This window comes from Notolabrus celidotus, chromosome 9 (genome assembly GCF_009762535.1).
Source record: "Notolabrus celidotus isolate fNotCel1 chromosome 9, fNotCel1.pri, whole genome shotgun sequence".
Taxonomy (NCBI): Eukaryota; Metazoa; Chordata; class Actinopteri; order Labriformes; family Labridae; genus Notolabrus; species Notolabrus celidotus.
Genome location: NC_048280.1, coordinates 21,322,064 through 21,342,815, shown reverse-complemented (window position 1 = coordinate 21,342,815; position 20,752 = coordinate 21,322,064). Strand labels below are relative to the sequence as shown.

Below are 20,752 nucleotides of genomic sequence, written 5' to 3'. Positions count from 1 at the left end.
TGTCTTATGCTGAATTCAGTCAAAGAGAAAGTTACAGACGGGTAATTATGGTGCTAAAAAAACTAGATCAAGATGACTGTAGAAAAGGTGAATAAAAGAACATTTGTGCATGATTGAAAACGGGTGTTATTAAATTAAATGCTCTTGACACACAGTTAAACATGATGTATCATGAGCTTTGTGAGACAGAGACTCATACAACCATCTGCCTCCTACCTTCAGTGAGTCCCATGTGGATGGTCCAGTAGTTCTGCAGACACTGCAGCTCCTTCTTCATGCCCCTCTTGCAGCGGCAGTCATACAGAGGACTAACCAGCAGCACTTCCAGAGCAGCCTGGCACTCCCTGTTGTTGTCCAGCATGGCTTCCTTCTCTTTGCCCACAAGGCACTGGCGCATCACCCGGTACCGAGAGCTGCAGTACGGGTTCTGGTTGCACATATCACTTGCCTGGATGCAGTCCACCCACTCTGGCTGTGCTCCAGGCCCGGACCCGGCACCTTGAGATCCTGGAGAACCACTGGCCAAAGACATGGACAGAGCAGAGGGACCACCCCAGGAACTGGCTGCCTCATCTAGGTGGGGACCAGGAAAGGGGGTTCAAGGGTGACAAGAGACAGTGGGCTCAGCATTATAATTAATGTGATTGTGTGATTGTAGGTTTGCCAGTGAATGCAAGCCAATAAACCTTATTTCTATTTTTCAATTTCCTTCTTAATGTGAGACTTATAAACCGGTTTTGTGGCCTATAACAAGCACCTACATGCCAAGACATCATTTCGTAAGAGAGTCACATTCTTCACGGTTCACATGAGTCTTGTCCTGTTCTCACCTATAATCATCTAATGCCTGAGAAAAACAAATGCTAAGCTGCAGCTTTCATTTTGCCATTAGACCTAATCAAAAGGAGGCTTGATCACCGAAGATTGTCTAATTATCTCATATCAAAGTAGCACCTACATGATTTTAAGTGCGCTTCATTCACATCCAGATAAGCAGAAAATGAGTTTGAAATGAGTAAACAGTGATCCACAGATCAGAGGCTCAGGTGCTGCAGTTTGACAGGAGTCAAGATTCAAACGCACCTTCACCCAAACCAAAGCACAACCAGACAAATGACAAGAGAGACCCCTTGTGGTGATGTCGAGCATTAAATAAAGAGGGAGGAGGCACTGCATCAGTGTGAGAGAGCAACGGGTGAGGAGAGTCAGCTGAAGTTAATTGTGAAAAATATTTCATTGGTTAAAGGAAATTAGCTGAAGTACTGACTTGTGAGGAAGGCGCTTGTAATAGACGTAGTGTTGTTGTTTATGAGAAATATGATAATTATGATGAACATGATGATTGTCTTATATTCAACCAAACACAAGTGTGTTAGTGAATAAAATCTGAGATTTTTTTCCTCATTCTCAGTTAGAACTGGACTGTACTGCTACAATTACAATCTATATATTAATGGTATTTGGATTGTCACACGACAGTATTCGTGGTTATTCAATGCATACAATATGTTATTTATTCACATACACCAAGTTCGGTAAGCAAGTCTGGGTGACACTTGTACTTAATTAAATCAGAGTATCCAATTGCAATATGACGCCCTTCATCGTTTTGCAACATTTAGAAAAAAGCTGAATAACTTGTGCTCTAAAACAACTCCTGCAAGACAAAAGTAGCCAAATACAAGAAAATGTTTCCTTATAAAAATGATTGACGTCAGAACATATCTATACAGGCTAGAAAGGTCAGAATCTGGACATAACTGCACGATGTTGTTCCATATTTCACTTCTCACCAAAGAGCAGAAGGAAGCTGTAGACGCACATCCACACGGTGACAGACTTCATGTTGGACTCAGCGGCAGCAGAGATGAGTTAGGGTCCTGGAGAAAAACTAATAATATTTCCACCTGGTGAAAGATTAGATCCCCTCTTCAGATCCGCAACCCAGGCGTAGGCTAAATGTAAAAATCAATATCCTCATTAAAGACGCGCCTTCAATGCAAAAAAGAAATCCTCGACTCCAAATATTAATCCACGATATTTTCTTTAAATTACACTCTACGACAGGGAAATCCTCTGTTCTTGGAAAATAAACAATCAAATGCCAATCAATCAGTCTGTCAGTCAGTCAATCCATGAAAGCAGTTTCTCAGGGTCCGTCTGCGCTGCGTTCATACCGACAAACTACTGAGACTTGATCTCTCCGCATTATAAGGGCTCAGACTACGCGCTCCAAATGCCCTTTGGAGACAATGTCTCCCTAAAACATCCTTCAAACTGATCTGTCAGCTACAGAAATGTGTCTAACGTGGCAGAGGAAGTCATCTGAAAGTGCTACAAAACGCTCTCTGCAGGATCTTTGCTTTTCCCACCACTGGTTCCTTCAAAAATCTGTGCGCTCCTGTGGAGGGAGTGAACGCTTCTTTTGCACTGACTGCATGTGAGTGTGTCGAGGCATCACAGCACTTTATACAGAGGAGTTTGTGTGCGCCAGCAGAGGGCGCTGTGAACGGTGGATGCTCCCATTGGAAAACGTGGGACTCGCTCACACCGAGGGCCCAATAATAAATGTTACCCTATAGAAGAATCAGCAGAACATTCCTGTAATTTTCCTGCAGGGAGCTGAGGAGAGATGCACCTGTGGTGCTCAGCAGTGAAATTATAGTGAGTTTACCCGGCCTGTAAGGTATTTCTTTGATCTCCTCGGGTATTGCAGTAGGATTTTCTATGAAAGCCTATACATTCTGTAAAACAATTTCTGTGATTCATGTGTAAAATCCATCTTATGCGATTGCTATCTTTTTCATAAGGGAGTCTTTACAGTCTTGCTCAGGTTACAGTAAGAGCAAGAACAACGACACATCCAGGAAGGAATTAGGAATAGTAAAAGTCTTGTCTATTTTCACTCATTGCATAGAATCCAGTCCCTTAGCACAAAGTGAGCCTTCTATTCAAGTATTTAGCAAGGCCACCAGCGCCTTTAATTTGTGGCTGACATCAGCCCTTTATTCCCACAACTTATTGAAATCTGCAAATGGTTTTTAGGGACAGAGTTCAAGGGTGGTGACTCAACAATCATGATGAGAATGCTATCATTCATTCAGGCATACCCCAACACTTCACACCACATCTGTGTTTCCCCAGATTGAAATAAAGATTTTAAAAAATGAGCACAATGCTTTGCATTATATGTGTGCTCAGAGGAAATAATCCCACAGCCTGCAGAATCTCACCATTTTTCAAAGTAGCTTCACATTAAACAAAATGACTTTGTTGCGCATCACTGCTTAAATAGTGCCTGGAATGTCATAAATCTTTGCAAATCTTGAAAACAAAGTCTCTATTTAGAGGCTGTGACAGTGACAAAGTACAAGGCCACTGGCTCATAATGATGTTTGACTGTCAGCCCAGGCTTCCATCCAAGAGGGAAAAGAGCCTTCCGTTATAATGGCAAAATCAGCCTCATTCTGCCTATATTGGCCCGGGCTTATTCTCATCTCCCCCCAGAGTTTGAAGTCATTATGAGGGCGCTGAAAAGACTCACCCACCACTATGAATGTATCCTGCTTCTGTCCTGCATTAGAGCTGCAGTGACTGAAGCAGCCTTTTCTTCTACTGTCTTTAAGCAAAAATGTTTTTATATAAGGTAGAATATCCTTTGGGGCAACTGTTTCCAAAGCCACAACCAACTTCCCCCCTTTATTTTAGCAGATAACAAAGAAGACACTTAGTTATTCAAGTAATTTCCCTCTGAAGAGCAGTTGCATAAACTGTATAAAGTTTACAGTTGCTTGCGCAGGAGGCTCAGGAGGAAGAAGACATTTCTAATAACACAATAAGACACGAGGAAACATTAGCTGCAAACACTGAATAAAACAGCTACATTTGCATTGTGGATTTTTATTCAGGCGCTGCATTATTTCCTTCGATGATTGTGCAATATGGAAAAATCCTCTCCTCACAGTTCCTTCTTGAGCCACACTGTCAGGTCCATGGTGGGAGTTTATTCATGTTGACAGTGCACGATTCACCCCCTCTGCGGGTATTTAATTGCTCTGTCCTGACTTCATAAAGCTTCTGCTGTTTTTTTTTAATGTACAATTAGAGAGAGAAAGCCCACAGAGAAACACTAACAAACACATGCATGCATGCATGGCTCTGCAGTAATGCTTTCATAAATAAACATATAGTTTATGTGCACTGGAAAAAGTGCTTGCATTCACACACATCCAGATGCACATATTTCAGATAAGCGTCCTCACACAAGACCGTGAAGACAGGGAGTGACAAATCTGGATCTGGAGGACATTGTTCTCACTATTGAGAGAAATCTCTTCCTTTGAGAAGTGTATATAATCTTGTGAATATAGATGATGTCATTATGAATTCATAGGATATAAAATAACGATACAGATAACAGTCAAAGTAAAGATTCAGGGCAGTAACATGTGCCTGGAGAGAGAGCAGCAGGGGAGTGTTAGAGTGAGCTCATGCTTTCTCTCAGGGGTCAAATAAGAGCTTAGACAGTCTGAAACTGTCACCTTGAAAGCAGGACGCACAAACTTGCATACAAATGCTGTGTGTGCAAGTTATTGGTGCTATAGAGTGTACAGGTACTTACGTTTTAAGACTGACTGAAGCAGTTAGCGTGCTTAGACATCATTAAAGCTCGACCCAGCTGAACCTGACACATCCAGCTGTCAAAGCGCTAACTATCTACAATAACACATTGAAATCACCATTGATCCTTGTGCTTAATGTCTCATTCGATAATACTTCAAATTAAAAGGCTGTTTGGCGGCATTGATAAGGCTCTGCTTCGCCTCACAGCTTTGCAAACACATAATTTAGCTGGAGATTTATCTTAGGTCAAAGGTCACTGTATCTCTTTGCTGGTTATGCTTGTTGGAGAGAGTACTAATGAACCTGAGCTTACAGTATGTACACACACACACACACACACACACACACACACACACACACACACACACACACACACACACACACACACACACACACACACACACACACACACACACACACACACACACACACACACACAGGGGTTAAGCATGACTGATTAGATTAGGAATTATGAGCTAATTAATGTGTATCTTCAGAGACCTGTGCAGCATGCTTATTAGAAACAGCAGAGTTCAGCAGAGAACATGACAAAAAACACAAGTGTTGTTAAACCCCACTATTCATTTAATAGAAACAGTACGCTTAAGATATATTCCCTCCTGTTTTATTCACTCCAGTGTAATAAGAGAAGCCATAGATGCTGCTTATGTGTACTGTAGGATATGCAATAAATGTAAAACATCCCTTCTGTAACTCATGACTAAAAGTCAATTTTGAAGTATTAAAAAAGGCAAAAATGACGAGGATCATTATGTATTTGAGACCTCTCCGCATTCACAGAGCAATAATCTGGTATAAGACAGGCACAGAAGCCAGAGTCAGTTCAGATCAATCTGTCTTGATCTGTGTGAGAAAATACCCGAAAAATAAGCATCAGGTAAGTCAGCTGTGGATATGTTGGAGTGATGAGTGCAACTCAAGGCTACCTCACATTGTTCTGTTCAAATCACAGATAATCACATTAATAAAGACAACAAACCGCTCTCGTTCAAACTCAGGCTCCTACATGTCCGTGTTTATGTGTGTGTCAACTTTGTTTTGGGTTGTTTTGAGCGAATAAACAGCGCCACGTTTGAGATGTGACCTCTGCTAGACTCTCTGGAGGCTATCGACCAGTCAGATCCATTTGTTTTCCAGGCTTTTCAGACGTCGTCCATTTCTATCACATTACTTTGACAGAAATTGAATTTCCTCTGATGCATTTTTATGTATCCTAAGTGCTGCGTGGTTCTCACTGGGAGTATAGCGTTTCCAGTGGTATGATAGTGCTAAAACACTTTTGGTTTAAACAGAAAAAAAGAGGGAAATGGATTTTTATTTTAAAGTGAGTATTGACTTTCATGTTTTTGGGTTGTTGTTTTTTTTCTTCAGGTGTAAAGAATCACTCCTTCCAAATAAGCACCATCTGCATGGCGTTGAGGTCTGAAAGCTATTTCATTAAAATCTTTAAAGAGGAAACAAGAACACACAGAGGACAAGCTATCAGTGTGCAGATGCTGTACCAGCTTTCAGTCTCCAAAAGATTGCCATCTATCTGACTGTAAATTCAGCACACAGTGAGGACACGCACCTTTTCCTATCAAAGAAGGACAAACAAAAAAAGCACGAGTCAGCTGTTTTTTTCTCTTCTTTTTTCTTTTCTGCTTTCTTTTTGCAATTCAGGAATTTTTGCAGACATTGGCTACAACAGAGATTTTCTATACTGTGGATAAAGCTTGCAGGTTGCTGGTTCAGTTTAAGCAATTTTCCGCAGAGCAGAGACACATCTAGCCCATCCTGTTAAACACTCCGTGGGTCCCGTATGGGATGTTGACAGGGACCTCTGCTCTGCCCAGCTCTGTGAAAGTTTTAGCATCCAGAACGAGCAGGAAAGTACTTTTCTCCTGGAAACAGAAAAAGAGGAGATTAAATCTGTTATGTAAATGAAAAGGTCACCTTTCTCACAGTCGTGAAAGGGAATGTATCAAACCATCTGTCTTCTGTGGAACATACTAAATTTATACAAAGTCTGCTTTGCCACCTGTAATACTGACCATGTTTTTTATCCTTTTTTTTTTAGCTTTAAGTCTAATTATCACAGGGTAATGCTTGTGTTTTTCTGGGTGCTATTTTAAAAAATACACATTTGAGGTCTTAAATTAATAAAAAGTACAAAAACAAGTAGTAATGGCTGCAGCGTAATCTCGAGGGGCAAAGGACGTCCACTAAAGTCGTTGGTTTTTACACTGACAGGCTGCTTGTTAAACTAAGATCCCTTTTTAAACCAGTAACATCCTTTTCCTCACTCTTTTTAAAGCCACCACACTCCATTGACAGAAACAGTCATTTTAATTGACTCTTTGTCGATTTTAGTCAAAGTGATTTTAAAGTGAACATTGCTTTTCAACATTGTTTTTGTGTGCTTTCTTTGTTGTGGTCGACTTACTTCCTTGGGTGTGATGATGACAGACAACACCACTCCATCATCTTCCTCAGTAGCGTCAGGGGAAGCAACAAAGACGGGCTCAGACGGGAACAAGCCGGGATAACGCCACACCTAGGCAGGGGGAGATTACACAAACACCCCGCTTTACTCTGAGCTCTTTCATGTCAGAAAACCAACCCTTCACATCCTGCCCTCAGTGCTCGAGAAAGAGCAGTGGAAATAACTTTGATGTGGCTCTACCCAGCCTAGTTAACAATGAGCTTTTTTCCTTAGAAGATAGAAACCTTTAGCTCCTTGGTGCGGACGTCCATCTTGAGCAGAGAGTCGCTGAAGACATGTCCAAAGCCACAGGAGTAGAAGTAGCGGTAAGGCCTGCCATTGTACTTGTCATAGTTGATCTGGGGGAACTCAAGGCCACCGTATTGCAGCAGCTGGTCGTCGTGGAGTTCCTCGTGGGTCATGTATACCTGTGGGGTCAAGGGGTAAAAGTCTGGATTTTTCTATGTACGGTGAAACTTTTACATTCAAACCAAAAAATGTCGACAGTTAAAGCTTTCCAGACAGATTTACTGCTCCCCTTTGTGCTGTTTGGGCTAGGATCAATACTGCATTATTCTCTGAAACAGGTAAATGGATACCTACATAAGAGGAGTGGCATTCATTTGAAAGTCTAGATAAGAACACATCAATTTAATTTAATTTTTCTTTTCAAATCTATGTACTTTTTATCACAGTTACAGACCTTTATGTTTCTATTTGTCTGACTTAAGTTTCCAGCAGCTCTGTCGCTGCACTTTTTCACTGCTGCATGTACGTACATAACACCACATTCAACAAGATCCAAAACTGAGGACAGTGTCACTTGGGTAGTCATGGCAACTGAAACATCACTCTATTTCTTCACAATGCAACATTTCTGCTTTATTCTCCCATAAGGACATGTCAGACACAGTATGAATATGTGTTTTAAATTTGTGTGCATAAGCTGTTAAATGGCCACTGTTCCATCACATGATGGACACTCATATTGACATCACATACATCTGCTAGAAGTCATGAAATTACTATCTTGCAGAAAGCACCTTGAGTGTGTCACTATGTTGGATAATTGCACAGAGTGCGTGGGAGTGAATTGGCTGTATTCATCATGATTATAGGCCTTATTCTGTGCTTTATCCCACTAAAAACAGGCAGAGAGTAATGTACTTTAAACATATATTACATACACTATGAGAGCATACTGCACTCTATTTAGTCCTACCTGTCCTGGTTTTGTCTGCTTTGCTGTGGCTCTGCAGAAAGGTACAGTGACAAGGTTTTGGTCCAGAGGAGTTTTTTCATCCACATTCAGGGGCAGGACATATCTCCGTGGGAGGTTTCTGCACAATGCGTTGTAAAACTGCCGAAGAATATCAGAAAGACATCTGAAAAATGCAAGTTTGGATCCTTTGACATAAGAGTTCAGTGCTACCTCATGGACAATAAGACCAAGACAGAGTAAAGTAAAAGCGAAGAAGGAAAAAAAAGAGACACAATTGAACTGTGTCTGCCTGAGAGACAGATTTCTAAAGACTGTAACTGAGAGAAAGTTGGAGACAGCCTTGGTTAACAAAGGAAGAATCTCTTCAAATCTCAGCTGATTCATAGTTGTTTGATGCTTTGTAGACATTGTGAAGAGTAAGTTACAAATGAATGGATGAATTTATGGAAATGTTAAATGATAGTTCATTTTTTAAGTGGGGTTGTATGAGTTACTTGTCAATATTAAGTGAAAACACGAGATCCCAGTCAGCTTGACCCCCTGATGAGAAACCGGCCTGAGAACTGAAATGAACACTAGACTATCAATCGCTGCAGACGGTGTCAACTCTACTACATATAATAATATAGATCATTTTAAAAAATTCTGACCCAGTGTCACTCTTTACATTTTCAGCACTGTACTTTGCCATCAGGAAGCCTACTCACTGCTGTCAGAATCACATGTTTTTTAGTCTGGTTATATTTTTGTCTCGTTTGAAGCCGGCAGATCCAAACTGTTGATCAGTGTAGAGGATCACTGCAGGCCGAGGAACACATACTGTATGTGTCAAAAACAAAAGGGCGTCCTGATGGTAAAGTAAAGCAAAGCACTAGAAAAAAATAAAATAGAGCATACATTTTCACCAACATTAATGTTTGGGTCACAGTTATTTAGAATTAGATGAATTATGTGGTAGAGTTGATCCCTATTTGCAACAGTCGTTCTCTGGCCAGTCCCGATAGAGGAGCAGAGCTGACCGAGATCCCCTGGGTAATTCAATTACTATTGACAAGTTCCTTATACAACCCAGCCGCTTCAAAGAACAATACAAAACAAAAAAACAAGGAAGAATTATCCCTTTAAGAACTAACAGACTATCTAATAGAAACTCCACAAAAGGACACCAAACTTCTATTGAAATAGTTGAGCAGAAGCCATCTCTTCTTCTTAACTGCACACTCATGAGGAACTTACTATTAAACTAAATTACTATTACTAAATACTATTCATTTGTGAATTTGTGATAGGCCATTTGCACATGATTAGGTTACCTTGTCCATTTCCTCCCCTGAGTCTCTGCGCAAATTCTCCAGTGTGAAGTCTCCTATGACCTCACCATCATCCCCGCAGCACATGTCCATCACCAAGCACCCGTTGTCTTCATAAGCATTGATCTGATGCAGCGTGAACATGGGTGCTGCAAGATACTTCACTTCACTCTCCTGAAGCAGGAGAAAGTCAAAGCAGCCAATTAGGATACAATGCCAAAATAATAAAGTTTTAAAAAGGATTTAGTACAAACAGGGCAGATTTTTCTGTTTTGGTTTTAATGTTTGAGGACAGAAGCTCAGGCTTGCTGTTATTGTGTTGTACCTTCATATTATGAAAGTTTGATATTGTATGCTTAATGGGTACGCTGTGTAATGAGATGGGAAAATTGAGAGTAACAGCGTATGAGAAACGACTACTCCATAAGAGTGTGACTCCATCAAAATAAATAAGGGAAAGGCTCAACCATGCATGAAGAGATTAGCTTGCAGTTTTGCTCCTTTTTTTTGACTTGGGCATGTGGTGTTCTGTTGTATTTCACACTTTAATATTGCATGAAGAAGCTCTGTTGCAGTGCAGTAAACTAATCTTAGCCCACCTTGCCTGTGTGCCTGTCGACCAAGTGGAAGACAGTTTCGTACTGAGGCTCCCAGGTCATGACTTTATGAAAGCTCTTCCCCTGGATTCTGTACAGCATGAACTTCAGCAGGTCCAGCTTGATCGGCTGCTCAATGAACACAATGTAGTTCTCCGACATGACTTTAAAGAGAGGACACACAAAGGAAATGTTAATATTACATACATATATTTTTTTGATATATGACATTATATCATCATTCCAAAAATTTGTTTTCAAGTGGACAGTGGTTTGCCAATCAAGATGGCATCGAACTCTTAGGCCTGTGTCCGCTAATGATTCTTTTTTAGCTGGTAGCGCCCACAACCTTAACTACTCACCAGCATTGACACTTCTGTTGTCCTCTGTAAGGACCATTGAGCAAGTTTGTTATTTGTTACTGTTCTGTATGCTCAGAATGCGCTTTTTTTCGCAAAGAAAACTTTAATACAATGAAAAGGAATCTTTCCCCGGCATTAGAAGCAGCTTTTCACATGGAAATGATCTCAGCATATTAATAAGTCTGATTAGCTTTTCCTCCGTCATTGTTGTTGACAAAGTTGATATCAATGTCTTCATTATGATTGGTCACTGAGAGAGAGATGTGACAGTGATGAGTGCAGCAGTGTTTAAAAAGTTGAACTATTTTCAATTGAGAGTGCTGTGAGCACAGGGAAGGTGTTTTTGTGCCTGGGACACTGAGCACTGAAAATGCTGAACCTCATGGGTTGGTATTAAAAAAATAGGCCCTGCCAGTACAAGAGACACCATAAGTGAACACAGACGCTTATTTTGAAGTCACGTTGTGCAAAAGGCTACATCTGCTGCCACCCACTTCTGGCTGGTCAGCCTGCAAAATAAACACCTGTCAGAACCAACCTTTCCTGACAAATGAGACAAAATATTATGCCAGCAGGTAAACATGTGAGATGGGGGCTGAACATAACCCCTCTACACTAACTGTACAGCAGTAATTACGTGGTGATGGTATAACCATGTAGTGTTTCATCACTTGAGAGATTACTTGGTGCCAGACAGTCTGGCAGAGCTACGGTGGTCTGGAGAAAATATAAATATAGAACTAAATAAAGCCATTTGGTGTTAGGGAAACATGAAGTTGTGCTTGCATCAGCAAACTGGCATCAATTTAATGCATCATTGTCAGTGGTGTCAACCAATTGATTATCAATCTGCTAGTACCATCTGATCAATTCAAATGTACTGTACAATTGTTGTTACCAGACTTTTATTACTTAACTCCACTGTAACGCAAATGTCAACACTGCTCTCCAGAGCTCCACATTATTGTAGATTTGGATGTTGACTTTACTGAGATCTTATACGAGTGTTTTAGTTTATTGTGAGGATAATTTCCCCCAACAGAACTCTCTCTCCTGCTGTGTTTCTTTAACAGCTCTTTAAAAAAGCAGCACCAAATCTAACTGCATAACCATTCTCTAAAAAGATCATTTCTTGACAGAAGTGTCTTGCGCTGAAATGTAGACATAACACTGAAGACTGGAACAACAAAACATCAACACAATGTGCATCCTCTCCACAGTGCTCCCAGAGTTAAGCCAGAAAAGAAACTAGGGCAAAATGTTGATTGTGTGTCTTTTTAATGGATTTTATATTTTTTATGAGAGAAACAGAGTGAAGGAGAAAATATGTACTTCAGTGTGTGAGTCAGAGGCAGAGTTATGAACTGAGACAGATAGTGAAAGCTGAGCAGAGAGACAAAGGAGCTGTGATTGACGAAAAGAAGAAAGACGAGGCGAGAATTTAAATTAGCAATTAATAAGAGCACAAAAACTGCGGAGTAGACTCACCCTGTCATTTCTGGCAAAAAGCTAAATCTCTTACAAATTACTTGGCAATGTAAACATCCAGTGTGTAAGATACTTAAAAGCTACTGTGAGGAACTTTCATTTGGTGTAGATTTTGGTGCCCCCTGCAGACAAAGTTGTATGTCTTGTGTTTTGCTGATCTAGTCCTGTACATGAGTAAGAAGAATCTCCTTGTCAATTGTAAATCATATCACCCACCACTAATCTAAACCAAGGAAAATGTAAAGAAGGGCTGTTTTCATCTCAATGTAATGTAATTTGCTTCAAATGTGACCAGCCTGGTAGCAGTGGCAAGAGGCTGTGAAGGTCAGCTCAAGTCAAGACAACTTTATTTATATATCACATTTAAAGGTAACGGTAGAAATAGCAGTTCATGTTGCTGATGGTCTCATTTGCTTCTAAAGCTCCTTTAGAGACATTAGTATTAGTTTCAGTCTGTTTCAAACCAACCTCCTCAGCTTTGAAGAAGCAGCAGCCTCATTTTCATACTGTGTTTTGTGTCTCACCAAAGCTGTGATAATAGGAAGGCTTCCTGGGCTCAGCTGCTTTGATGGAGCAGATCACTTTGGCTCCATTCAAGTCTGCAGAGTCCTCTGTCGCTGCCTTCTCCTCTGCAGCAGGAGGCACACGGATGATGTTGTAGAAGAAACCTGAGGAGGACCAGAAAAATTATTGGAATTCATGGATCATATTAGGACATCTGAGAGAGCTGATTGGTCGACAGATTACCTCCTTTGCCGTAGGAGTTGCCCATGTTGTACGTTGCCCCCTCGCTATCATAGTGTGGGTGAGCTGTGGCCGAGTTGACAGCAATGTATTGACTCCAGTCCACCTTAAATCGACAGCATCTTTATCAATATTGCTCCATCACCATTTGCTACAGTCACCTACCTTCCTCATTTCCACCCTCTGACTTTTTTTTTTTTTTTTAACAACATTAGCATTCAAAATACACTTTTTCAGTTGCACCAGTGACTCACCTTCTCCTTGGTCTCCAGGCTCTGAGGATCCACTCGTCTCATGTAGTTGGTTTCAGTGCTGACATAATAGTCTCCCTTGTACTTGACAAAGTTCACACTGGCGTTATCTGTAGCCTCTGTTCGCACATGCATCAGGAAGTTATTTAAAAATAGTACTGAAGAAATCTGTGCTCTCACAGACAACACAAGGAACTGTTTTTCCACCAATTTGTTCCTGCCTAGTTTTTTTTAGAAGCTTTATGTCATACTTTAGATTGATCCTCTCCTTGCACACAAGACACAGAGACACAAATATTGACTTGTATCCCTCAATAAAAACATAACATACTGCAACACTAGCTTTCATGCTTTCAGGCTGAAAAGAAACATATAGTTCAACACAGTCAAGGGCATGTTGCAGTAAAGAAAAAATGTATAGGGCTGTTTTTTTCATCTCCAGTAATCTAGCACAGCTGCCTGGTTATATTAGACTACTTTGTTAGTTTAATAATGCATCTAGAAGTGCTGGATCTACCCTATGCTAGGTTACACAAGGAATAGGGAATGTGTGAAGGAGAAACACATACTGGGAACCTGGAAGCGTGAAAAGAAGCGTGCAAAGATGTTCTTGCATGGATCAGGCATGGCCAGCGTCCCGAACTCTGACACTACGATGCGGTTCTTCTCAGAGTTTTTAACAAATGAGTCACTCCTCAGGAACCTGCTGCTGTATGTGACACTTCCATTACTGATGTGGAAGCGGTGCATCATAGCCATGCCGTCAAACCAGTGGGTGTACCTGAAACAGAAAAAAATATATAACTGAGTTTTACTCAGGGTGTCTGAGTACAACAAAGTGTTGTTAAGACTCTGTATAAAGCTCAATATTTGTTCTGATATAGACAGAGGAAACCTTAATTTCCTCATCAACAAAGGATTAAAAAATAAGACCTTTTCATTGGGGAAAGAAATAACCCCTTTTGTCAAAGTATATTACTAACTCCAAGGTATGAAGAAGTCTGTTGTCTTCTTACTTGATATTTTCTCACTGCACATTCTGAACAAGTCTTCTACATTATGGATAAACAAACACAAGTTAAACAAATAAGCTTGAAACTACTGTGTGTTGTTGGCATTTATTGGATGGCTCATGTTTTCCAGCTTTTTTCCTGTTGAGTGAAAGTAATGTTATGTGAATATAAATATTATTCTTATTGCCTGTCACATTTATTTCACCATGTTGATTGCTGGGTATGAAAGAAGTTCATAGTTTGGGGAGTGATATTGTCCTTCAGTCGTAGACTGTATTAAAGAAAGTAATAATGAAGTAATGAACCAAAAGGATACATGAGGTCATTTTTGCATTTGATTTAATACAGTTGCACTTTATTTTGCAATCCTGCTGGTCCAGTTGTATAAATAGAGTACACATAAATAGTTTTGAACATGTTCCTGGAATACAATAAGTTATTGAAGTTGTCCCTTTGTAAACTGCAATGCCGGTAATGCTCTTTCAAATAGAGTGTTGTGTATTTTGTAAAAGTTTGGTCAAGTTTTTTCCATGTTGTTTCTGAAGTACCTGTCTTTTCCAAATTCAAACTTCCCAGGACCATTCCTCAGAAAGCTCCCATTGATCCAGCTTGGAACAGATCCCTTGATGGTGGTTGGGATGGGGTCAGGTGTTTCCTCCACAGAACTCACCAGAGGAGCCACACTCAACAGCCCATTGGCCTGTGGACATCTCTGCCTGCTGGATACTGAGAAAGCAGAGGTTGAGAGGAGGAGAAGAGAGGAAAGGAGGCGAAGAATAGAGGAGGAGAAGAGTGTCACTGAATGTATTTATTATTATCACGGTACACTGTGTAATCTATGAGATAAAGCAGAGAGCAGAGAAGAATCACAGATACAATCATGGTATCACACAGTATAGTTGAAAAAGAGCTGAACTCTTGACACTACACCTTTCCTACCTCTCGCCCTTCAACACAAATATACCCATGCACACACATAAAGACAGGTACATCAGCACAGGCATTCACACAGACAAGGTGTCGTGCTGTGAACCATTTACAGCTTTTGAACTTTGAACAAGCGAGAATGAGGAAGTGATGTAAAATTCCTCTAAAAAAGTTATTTTGCATAAAAAGATGATCATGGATATGAAAACATATTCTACTCATGTTGTCTGGCATCTTCATTGTGGGATAAAATGTCAACACAATCAGTAACAAAAGGTTCTCAGGAGCTCTATTTTATTTTCATCTGAACCAGTTGAATATGTTGACAACTGTGAATAAACAAACAGTGTGTCATTCCTTCACACCTTCTATACATCATTTGTCAGTTCCTCACACCTCAGCAGCTGCTAATCAAGCTATCAACACTCAATTCATGCAATAATGTGCAATTAATAATATACCAGTGAAAAAACAGTACCACCTGTATAGTGTGAGACATTGTGTTCTGTAGCAGCTCCATATGAGGGAGCTCATGATTATGTGGGGGTCATGCACTGTGAATGACACATGCACTATCTGCTGTCTTATCTGTTAGCCAATAACCAATTTACTTTCATTACCTCATATCTGCACGCAAAATGGTGATTGTAAAATATATAAGAGAGTAACGTGATTAGCAGAAGGAAAGAAGAGCAGTTCAATACGCTGTCTCATGCTGAGTTTATAGGTTACACCATCAGAGTTTGACTGTGTGAATGGTTATTGCAGCCAATCATAAGGGTCGCAATTTGGTTCATTCCCATGACACCAGTACAACAGACAATAAAAACCAGAATGTGCAATGGAGAGATAACCGCTGAGGGCTTTAACAGTCTCCTACAATGTTGACTTTGTGGGTTTTGATTGTGATTACTGCAGCATTGCAAATGACGCCTGAATGTGGGCTGTCATCTTTTAGGGGGGAATTTTATGGTGTTTCCAACTGCTGCATTTGAAATTCTCCAAAAAACAAAGCAGTGACACAGACAAGCCAAGAACTGCTCGGATTTATATCTTAAAGCAGTTTATATTACCTTTCTTTTTTTTGTATAATCACAATTGCATCAGTAGATTATTTGTTATCGTCACTGCTTTATTGAATTGTTTACTAGCGGTATGTAGGTATAGAAGTAAACAGCCTTGTTGGAATGAGCTGTCATATTGCTGCACATCTTTTTAATTTCTGTGCTTTTTATTTTCCCATGTAGGGACCTGCCAGACAGTTGTCTTCTTTGAGTTATCAGCTGTGAAAGACTAAAAGCTCTCAATGAGACATTGTGCATGTTCTTTCAGCTCTGATTCAACAGGAGACACTGGAGAAGGAACAATAGGAAATGCCCGCTTGATCTTTGGTAACTATAGTTCTGGTTTTGAAATGCAATGTAATGGCAATATGACTAAACTAAATTATCTACATGCACAACTTTGTGTGCGTATGTGTTTTTCTGTTAGACTCTAAATAATTAGTTCAGTGGATGTGTTATGTCCTTGATTTAAATGGTAAAACACCCAAAAGAGGATCATTCTTAAGTCAAATGAGAAAAGCAATCAATTTATATCAAATACAACAATCTAAACATCTTGACATTTGCCTCTAAAAATATGAATAAATGATTGTAACCAATCTGCACGACAAAGTATGAAATATTTAGCTTAATCCCTGTTTATATTGTAATTTAATTAAGCAACATATTTCAAAGCAGTGTCTACTCACTGGTCTGTGTCTGTGGCTCTGTGGTCTTGGACATGGCTACTGCTTGTTCTGCTGATGCTATCAGGCAAGCATGGAGGATTTAAAGACACACTGAAGAAAACCTTTGAACCTCTGGTCCCTGGCCAATTTAATCTCCAGCACTAAACAGTAGTTTATTGCAGTGTTGGCCATGTCATTAAGTCTGTGATAGAAGTAAAAGAAAGGCGTGCAGTGTTTGATAATGCAGGTCAATGTTTGCATAATGTGACATAATCAATAGTGTACATTTCTGAAAGACTCCTAACAACAACTCTATCATCTGACTTCTCCCACCCCTGTCAGAGAGAAATGTGGAGAACACAAAGGCTTAACACAAGAATACATCAAGTTTTAGTACTAAAATGAAAAGATGAGGATGAACTTTACATTACCTCTAAGTCCATGTTGTCTTTGCAGGTTTGCTGCTTTTATCTTATCTCAATATATTATGTGTATCTTCACAAAGTATAAGATTGTGTGTGTCACACTGTAATAACTGTTCATACACATTTGTACTGAATGAGATTATATAACCATTTCTATACATAAACTGTTGCATTGTCCTTGAGCCACATACAACCGTTTTCAGCCCTATGCAGCCTTAAAAAGTCATCATTGAGGACAGGTGATCAAAGGAAGGTTTGTAATAGACATGACTACTGTGAATACACTCTATATTTGTATGTTTTATTTTTTAATATTTAGGTACACATAAACAAAGGAAGTAAGGATTTCATTTCCACACATCATACAGCGTTAAATGGCCATGAAATGGTGTGTCGCTGTTTCCAAATCTGGTTATCATTATACAGAGGTTACACTGCACTGCACGCTCCATCACACCCCTAAAAACACTGCACATAGGGACAATAGGCCTCCCACATCTAACATTGTTGTGGTTGTTCCATAAACAAGTAATTATGAATACCTCTGGTGATAGGTGTGTACTTCTAAAGACATGTTAGTTCTAGAGAACAAACTCATATTAAGAACACTCAAATGTAGAAAAAAAACAAGTAGTTATGCAAAATAGGGTAACAGACAACTGTTTTTTGTGTACAATGTCAGACAAACAGGATATATAAATATACTATGTAGGTGTCTATGCTTGAGATGATGACTTTTGAGGCAGAGTAATGCTCTGGAAAAAAATCTAAGAATCAGTGTAAAAACATAAGAAAGGGAATTACATTAACAGGAAATGTATGGTTCATCAAAAGCACAATAGACTCGTCCAGGGAAAAGAGAAACACAAAGTGACGGTGAAGTTCTGGCATAGAGAAAAGTAAGCTGTAAAAGATAATACAGCACTGTTCTCTGTGCGGGGAGACAGGCTGCACCCAGTATCACTGCTCCCCTGTCTCTCTCCCACTCAGCATGAAAGAAGTAGAAACCTGGCAAGTATGCACACGATCTGCAGGAAGACCAGTCAGGTCATGATGAGATTTAATTACATCAGTAGTTTCCAACCTGGGAGATTCTCAGGAGTGATGTGCTGAAAATATGCAGGGGAGCTTTGTATTAAAACAAAAGTAAAAATAAAAATACATCAATGTGAGACAATCACACATTGTCAAAAAATGGAAAAGCCAAGGTAAGAAAAGTCCTCTGTTAACGTCAGAAGGAAGGATGGTGATAAAAGCAAATCAGCAGCAGACAGCCGATGTTTGGATTTACTTCAGCCCTGCAGCTTGAAACACACTGCCTGTGGCAAATAAGACAGCAACTTGAAAAAAGCAGCTGTATATTTTTGAAAAAGCCAACAGTATGGATGTTCATGGACTGAGTAAAACATGAAACTACCCCTGGAAATCAAACGATCCAGCAATGTCCACAGCAGTGCTACAGAGCAGTGGTTGTATAGTTGGATACAAGGAGGTATGCAAGGGAAATATTTAAAAACCACAGAGCCTGCGGCAGCCAATAGCACCAACCTGCCACAATAATATTTATACTTAACTGCAAAATCTTTCTCCCTTAATCTGAAAAATGAACCGCAGTGTCCTGTTCAGTGTTTACCGGCCCACAGTGATGTAAACTGACCATAAAGCTCCCACAGAGTGTCACTCAGGGTTCAGCTGCTGCTGTGATAGGGAGTGCAGGCTGAAGAGTACCTGTTACAAACCCCCCCCCCCTCCCGAAGGAGGGCTTCCTGATAATGAAGCGATCTGCTTTTAACAGCCAAGAAACATCCCACAACATGACAGCCTGCATCTGTGTGCATACAAACTTGTTTCAGTGGTGTGAGGAAGATTTTGGAGATCAGAGATTTGAAGCACTGATGAAGTTTCAGGTTGGTTTTACATGCCTTTCTGCAAAAACTGCATCAACTTAGATTTTTTCCTTATCTATTCTTAACTATTTTCCATGTCAAATAAAGTCACTGGTGCCTCAGTTCATTAACTTGTGACATCTGACCACCATCAAACTAATGAATACAAGAGGTTTAATCAGAAAATAGGATATCACAAAGAGGCATCCATTCCAGACACACTGGCCTGTGATAAGTTGAACACTGTTTTACAAATCTGAAAACTAATTTTAATTATCTCTCAATTAATTGTGTATCACAGCTGTAGAGAGAAGGTCACACACACACAACAGGAATCTACCAAACACACACACACACGCACACATGCACATGGTGACACAAGCCGAGATCGTCTGAGCTTGTTTTGTTGCCATGGCTGCCTTTCAAGTCTCTATGCTTTCAAGTATTTTCTCCAGACTGAAGACTGAAGATGGGCAGCTCTAAACATCTCTGTAAGAAAACTTTGACAACAATATTGCTCTGTAGATAAAGCTTTTATAAATTGAAGGTCTGTTGTTGTCATTGTTGAAGTGAAACTTTTCTCTTGACCCCTTTTCAGATGCTGCAACCAAGTTATAATGAAGATTGATTTTCATATCTTTGCAAAGTTTAATGTGGTCCATTTCTGAAAAAACAAAATACAGCATTTAAAATAAATACAGCTCACATTGTGGTCTGAACAGATAAATTGTCCCATCTAGTGGTGAACTAGAAAACTAAGACATATAATCAAATAGTCCAGCCTTCCCTCTGAAGAAATGTTTTTTTTTTAGTTTTCTGACATACTTTGTATTCCAGCACAATGTTTATTCGAAGAGGTCACAGAGCAGAAATAAAACTCCTGTACCAATCTCAACCATTCTTGGCCCTTAATGACCTGATTCTGTCTAATCTCATGCACATTCTGAGGAAGATCATTACACTGAAAACATTTTGTGTTTGTATACAGACCTTTCCTCACCTGATTCTACTTGTTTACTGAACCGTAACATCCAACCTTTATTGTGCCAGGCATTATTACCACGGCGGTCTCTGACAGATTTACGATGTCTGCATGCCGAGTCACCTCAGGCCTGCATACTCTGGCATTTACACACCTCAGGAGCTGCTTCTGTGTCCTCCAGGCCTCATAACATATTCATTCAAGTCATTATAAAACCCCAATGTTACACTGGGTCAGGGTTTGATACAGAAAATCCACTGCATAGAAGAACACTAAGAGGAGAGTTGGAGTAAGGAACATGTTGAGCGATATCTTTGGTCAAACATATGGACATACGATATGGTGCTCACACTACTGGCTCTGCAGAATTCACTGCACAACTGTGTTTCCTATTAGATGTCAAAAAAGATTGTAGTATAGCTGTCGGTATTTTCTGCACCAGTGGCGCCATCTGCTCCTCATTGTCCTTGTTATTTGTCACAGTGATGCCTCTGAGTTTGTGTTTTTTGTTTCACACTTTGGAGAAAACAGGCCAACAGCAGGGATCCAGATGTTAGCTTCTCATGCCATTCTCATGTTATGTAAGCGTTTAAATATGGGTTTCAGGGAGGGGGATTAGCTTTGAAAAGGAGAAAAATTAGGGGTTAAAAAATAAACAAAACATGGAGGTATTGGTAGAGGATTTCTGGGAAGTCTAACAGTGTGA

General features: G+C 40.0%; 2 protein-coding genes across 2 annotated transcripts in view; both read right to left on the bottom strand.

Annotated features, from left to right (window-relative positions):
* LOC117819594 (GDNF family receptor alpha-2-like) overlaps positions 1–2,422 on the bottom strand; it is a 53,196-nt gene extending 50,774 nt beyond the window's left edge. The window contains 2 exon segments of the mRNA XM_034693043.1: positions 217–573; positions 1,794–2,422. Coding sequence (XP_034548934.1) covers positions 217–573; positions 1,794–1,845 — 409 coding nt within the window. The 5' untranslated portion in view covers positions 1,846–2,422.
* Positions 2,423–6,258: 3,836 nt separating this feature from the next.
* bco2l (beta-carotene 15, 15-dioxygenase 2, like) lies at positions 6,259–16,822 on the bottom strand. The gene is made up of 12 exons (XM_034691073.1): positions 16,775–16,822; positions 14,643–14,820; positions 13,651–13,862; positions 13,085–13,200; positions 12,834–12,936; positions 12,611–12,754; positions 10,240–10,400; positions 9,644–9,814; positions 8,331–8,468; positions 7,354–7,536; positions 7,070–7,180; positions 6,259–6,527 (listed from the first exon to the last, which is right to left on the bottom strand). The coding sequence occupies exons 1-12, from the start codon at positions 16,806–16,808 to the stop codon at positions 6,411–6,413; spliced, it is 1,668 nt and encodes a 555-aa protein (XP_034546964.1). The 5' UTR covers positions 16,809–16,822; the 3' UTR covers positions 6,259–6,410.
* Between the last annotated feature and the right edge of the window lie 3,930 nt (positions 16,823–20,752).

Excerpts from the sequence above, each read along its gene's own strand:
- bco2l (XM_034691073.1), bottom strand. The coding sequence starts at position 16,808 with ATGTCCAAGACCACAGAGCCACAGACACAGACCA. Across the intron at positions 7,537-8,330 it reads AGCAGACAAAACCAGGACAG|GTATACATGACCCACGAGGA; the intron begins GTAGGACTAAAT and ends TTGACCCCACAG. Across the intron at positions 6,528-7,069 it reads TCATCATCACACCCAAGGAA|GAGAAAAGTACTTTCCTGCT; the intron begins GTAAGTCGACCA and ends TTCTGTTTCCAG.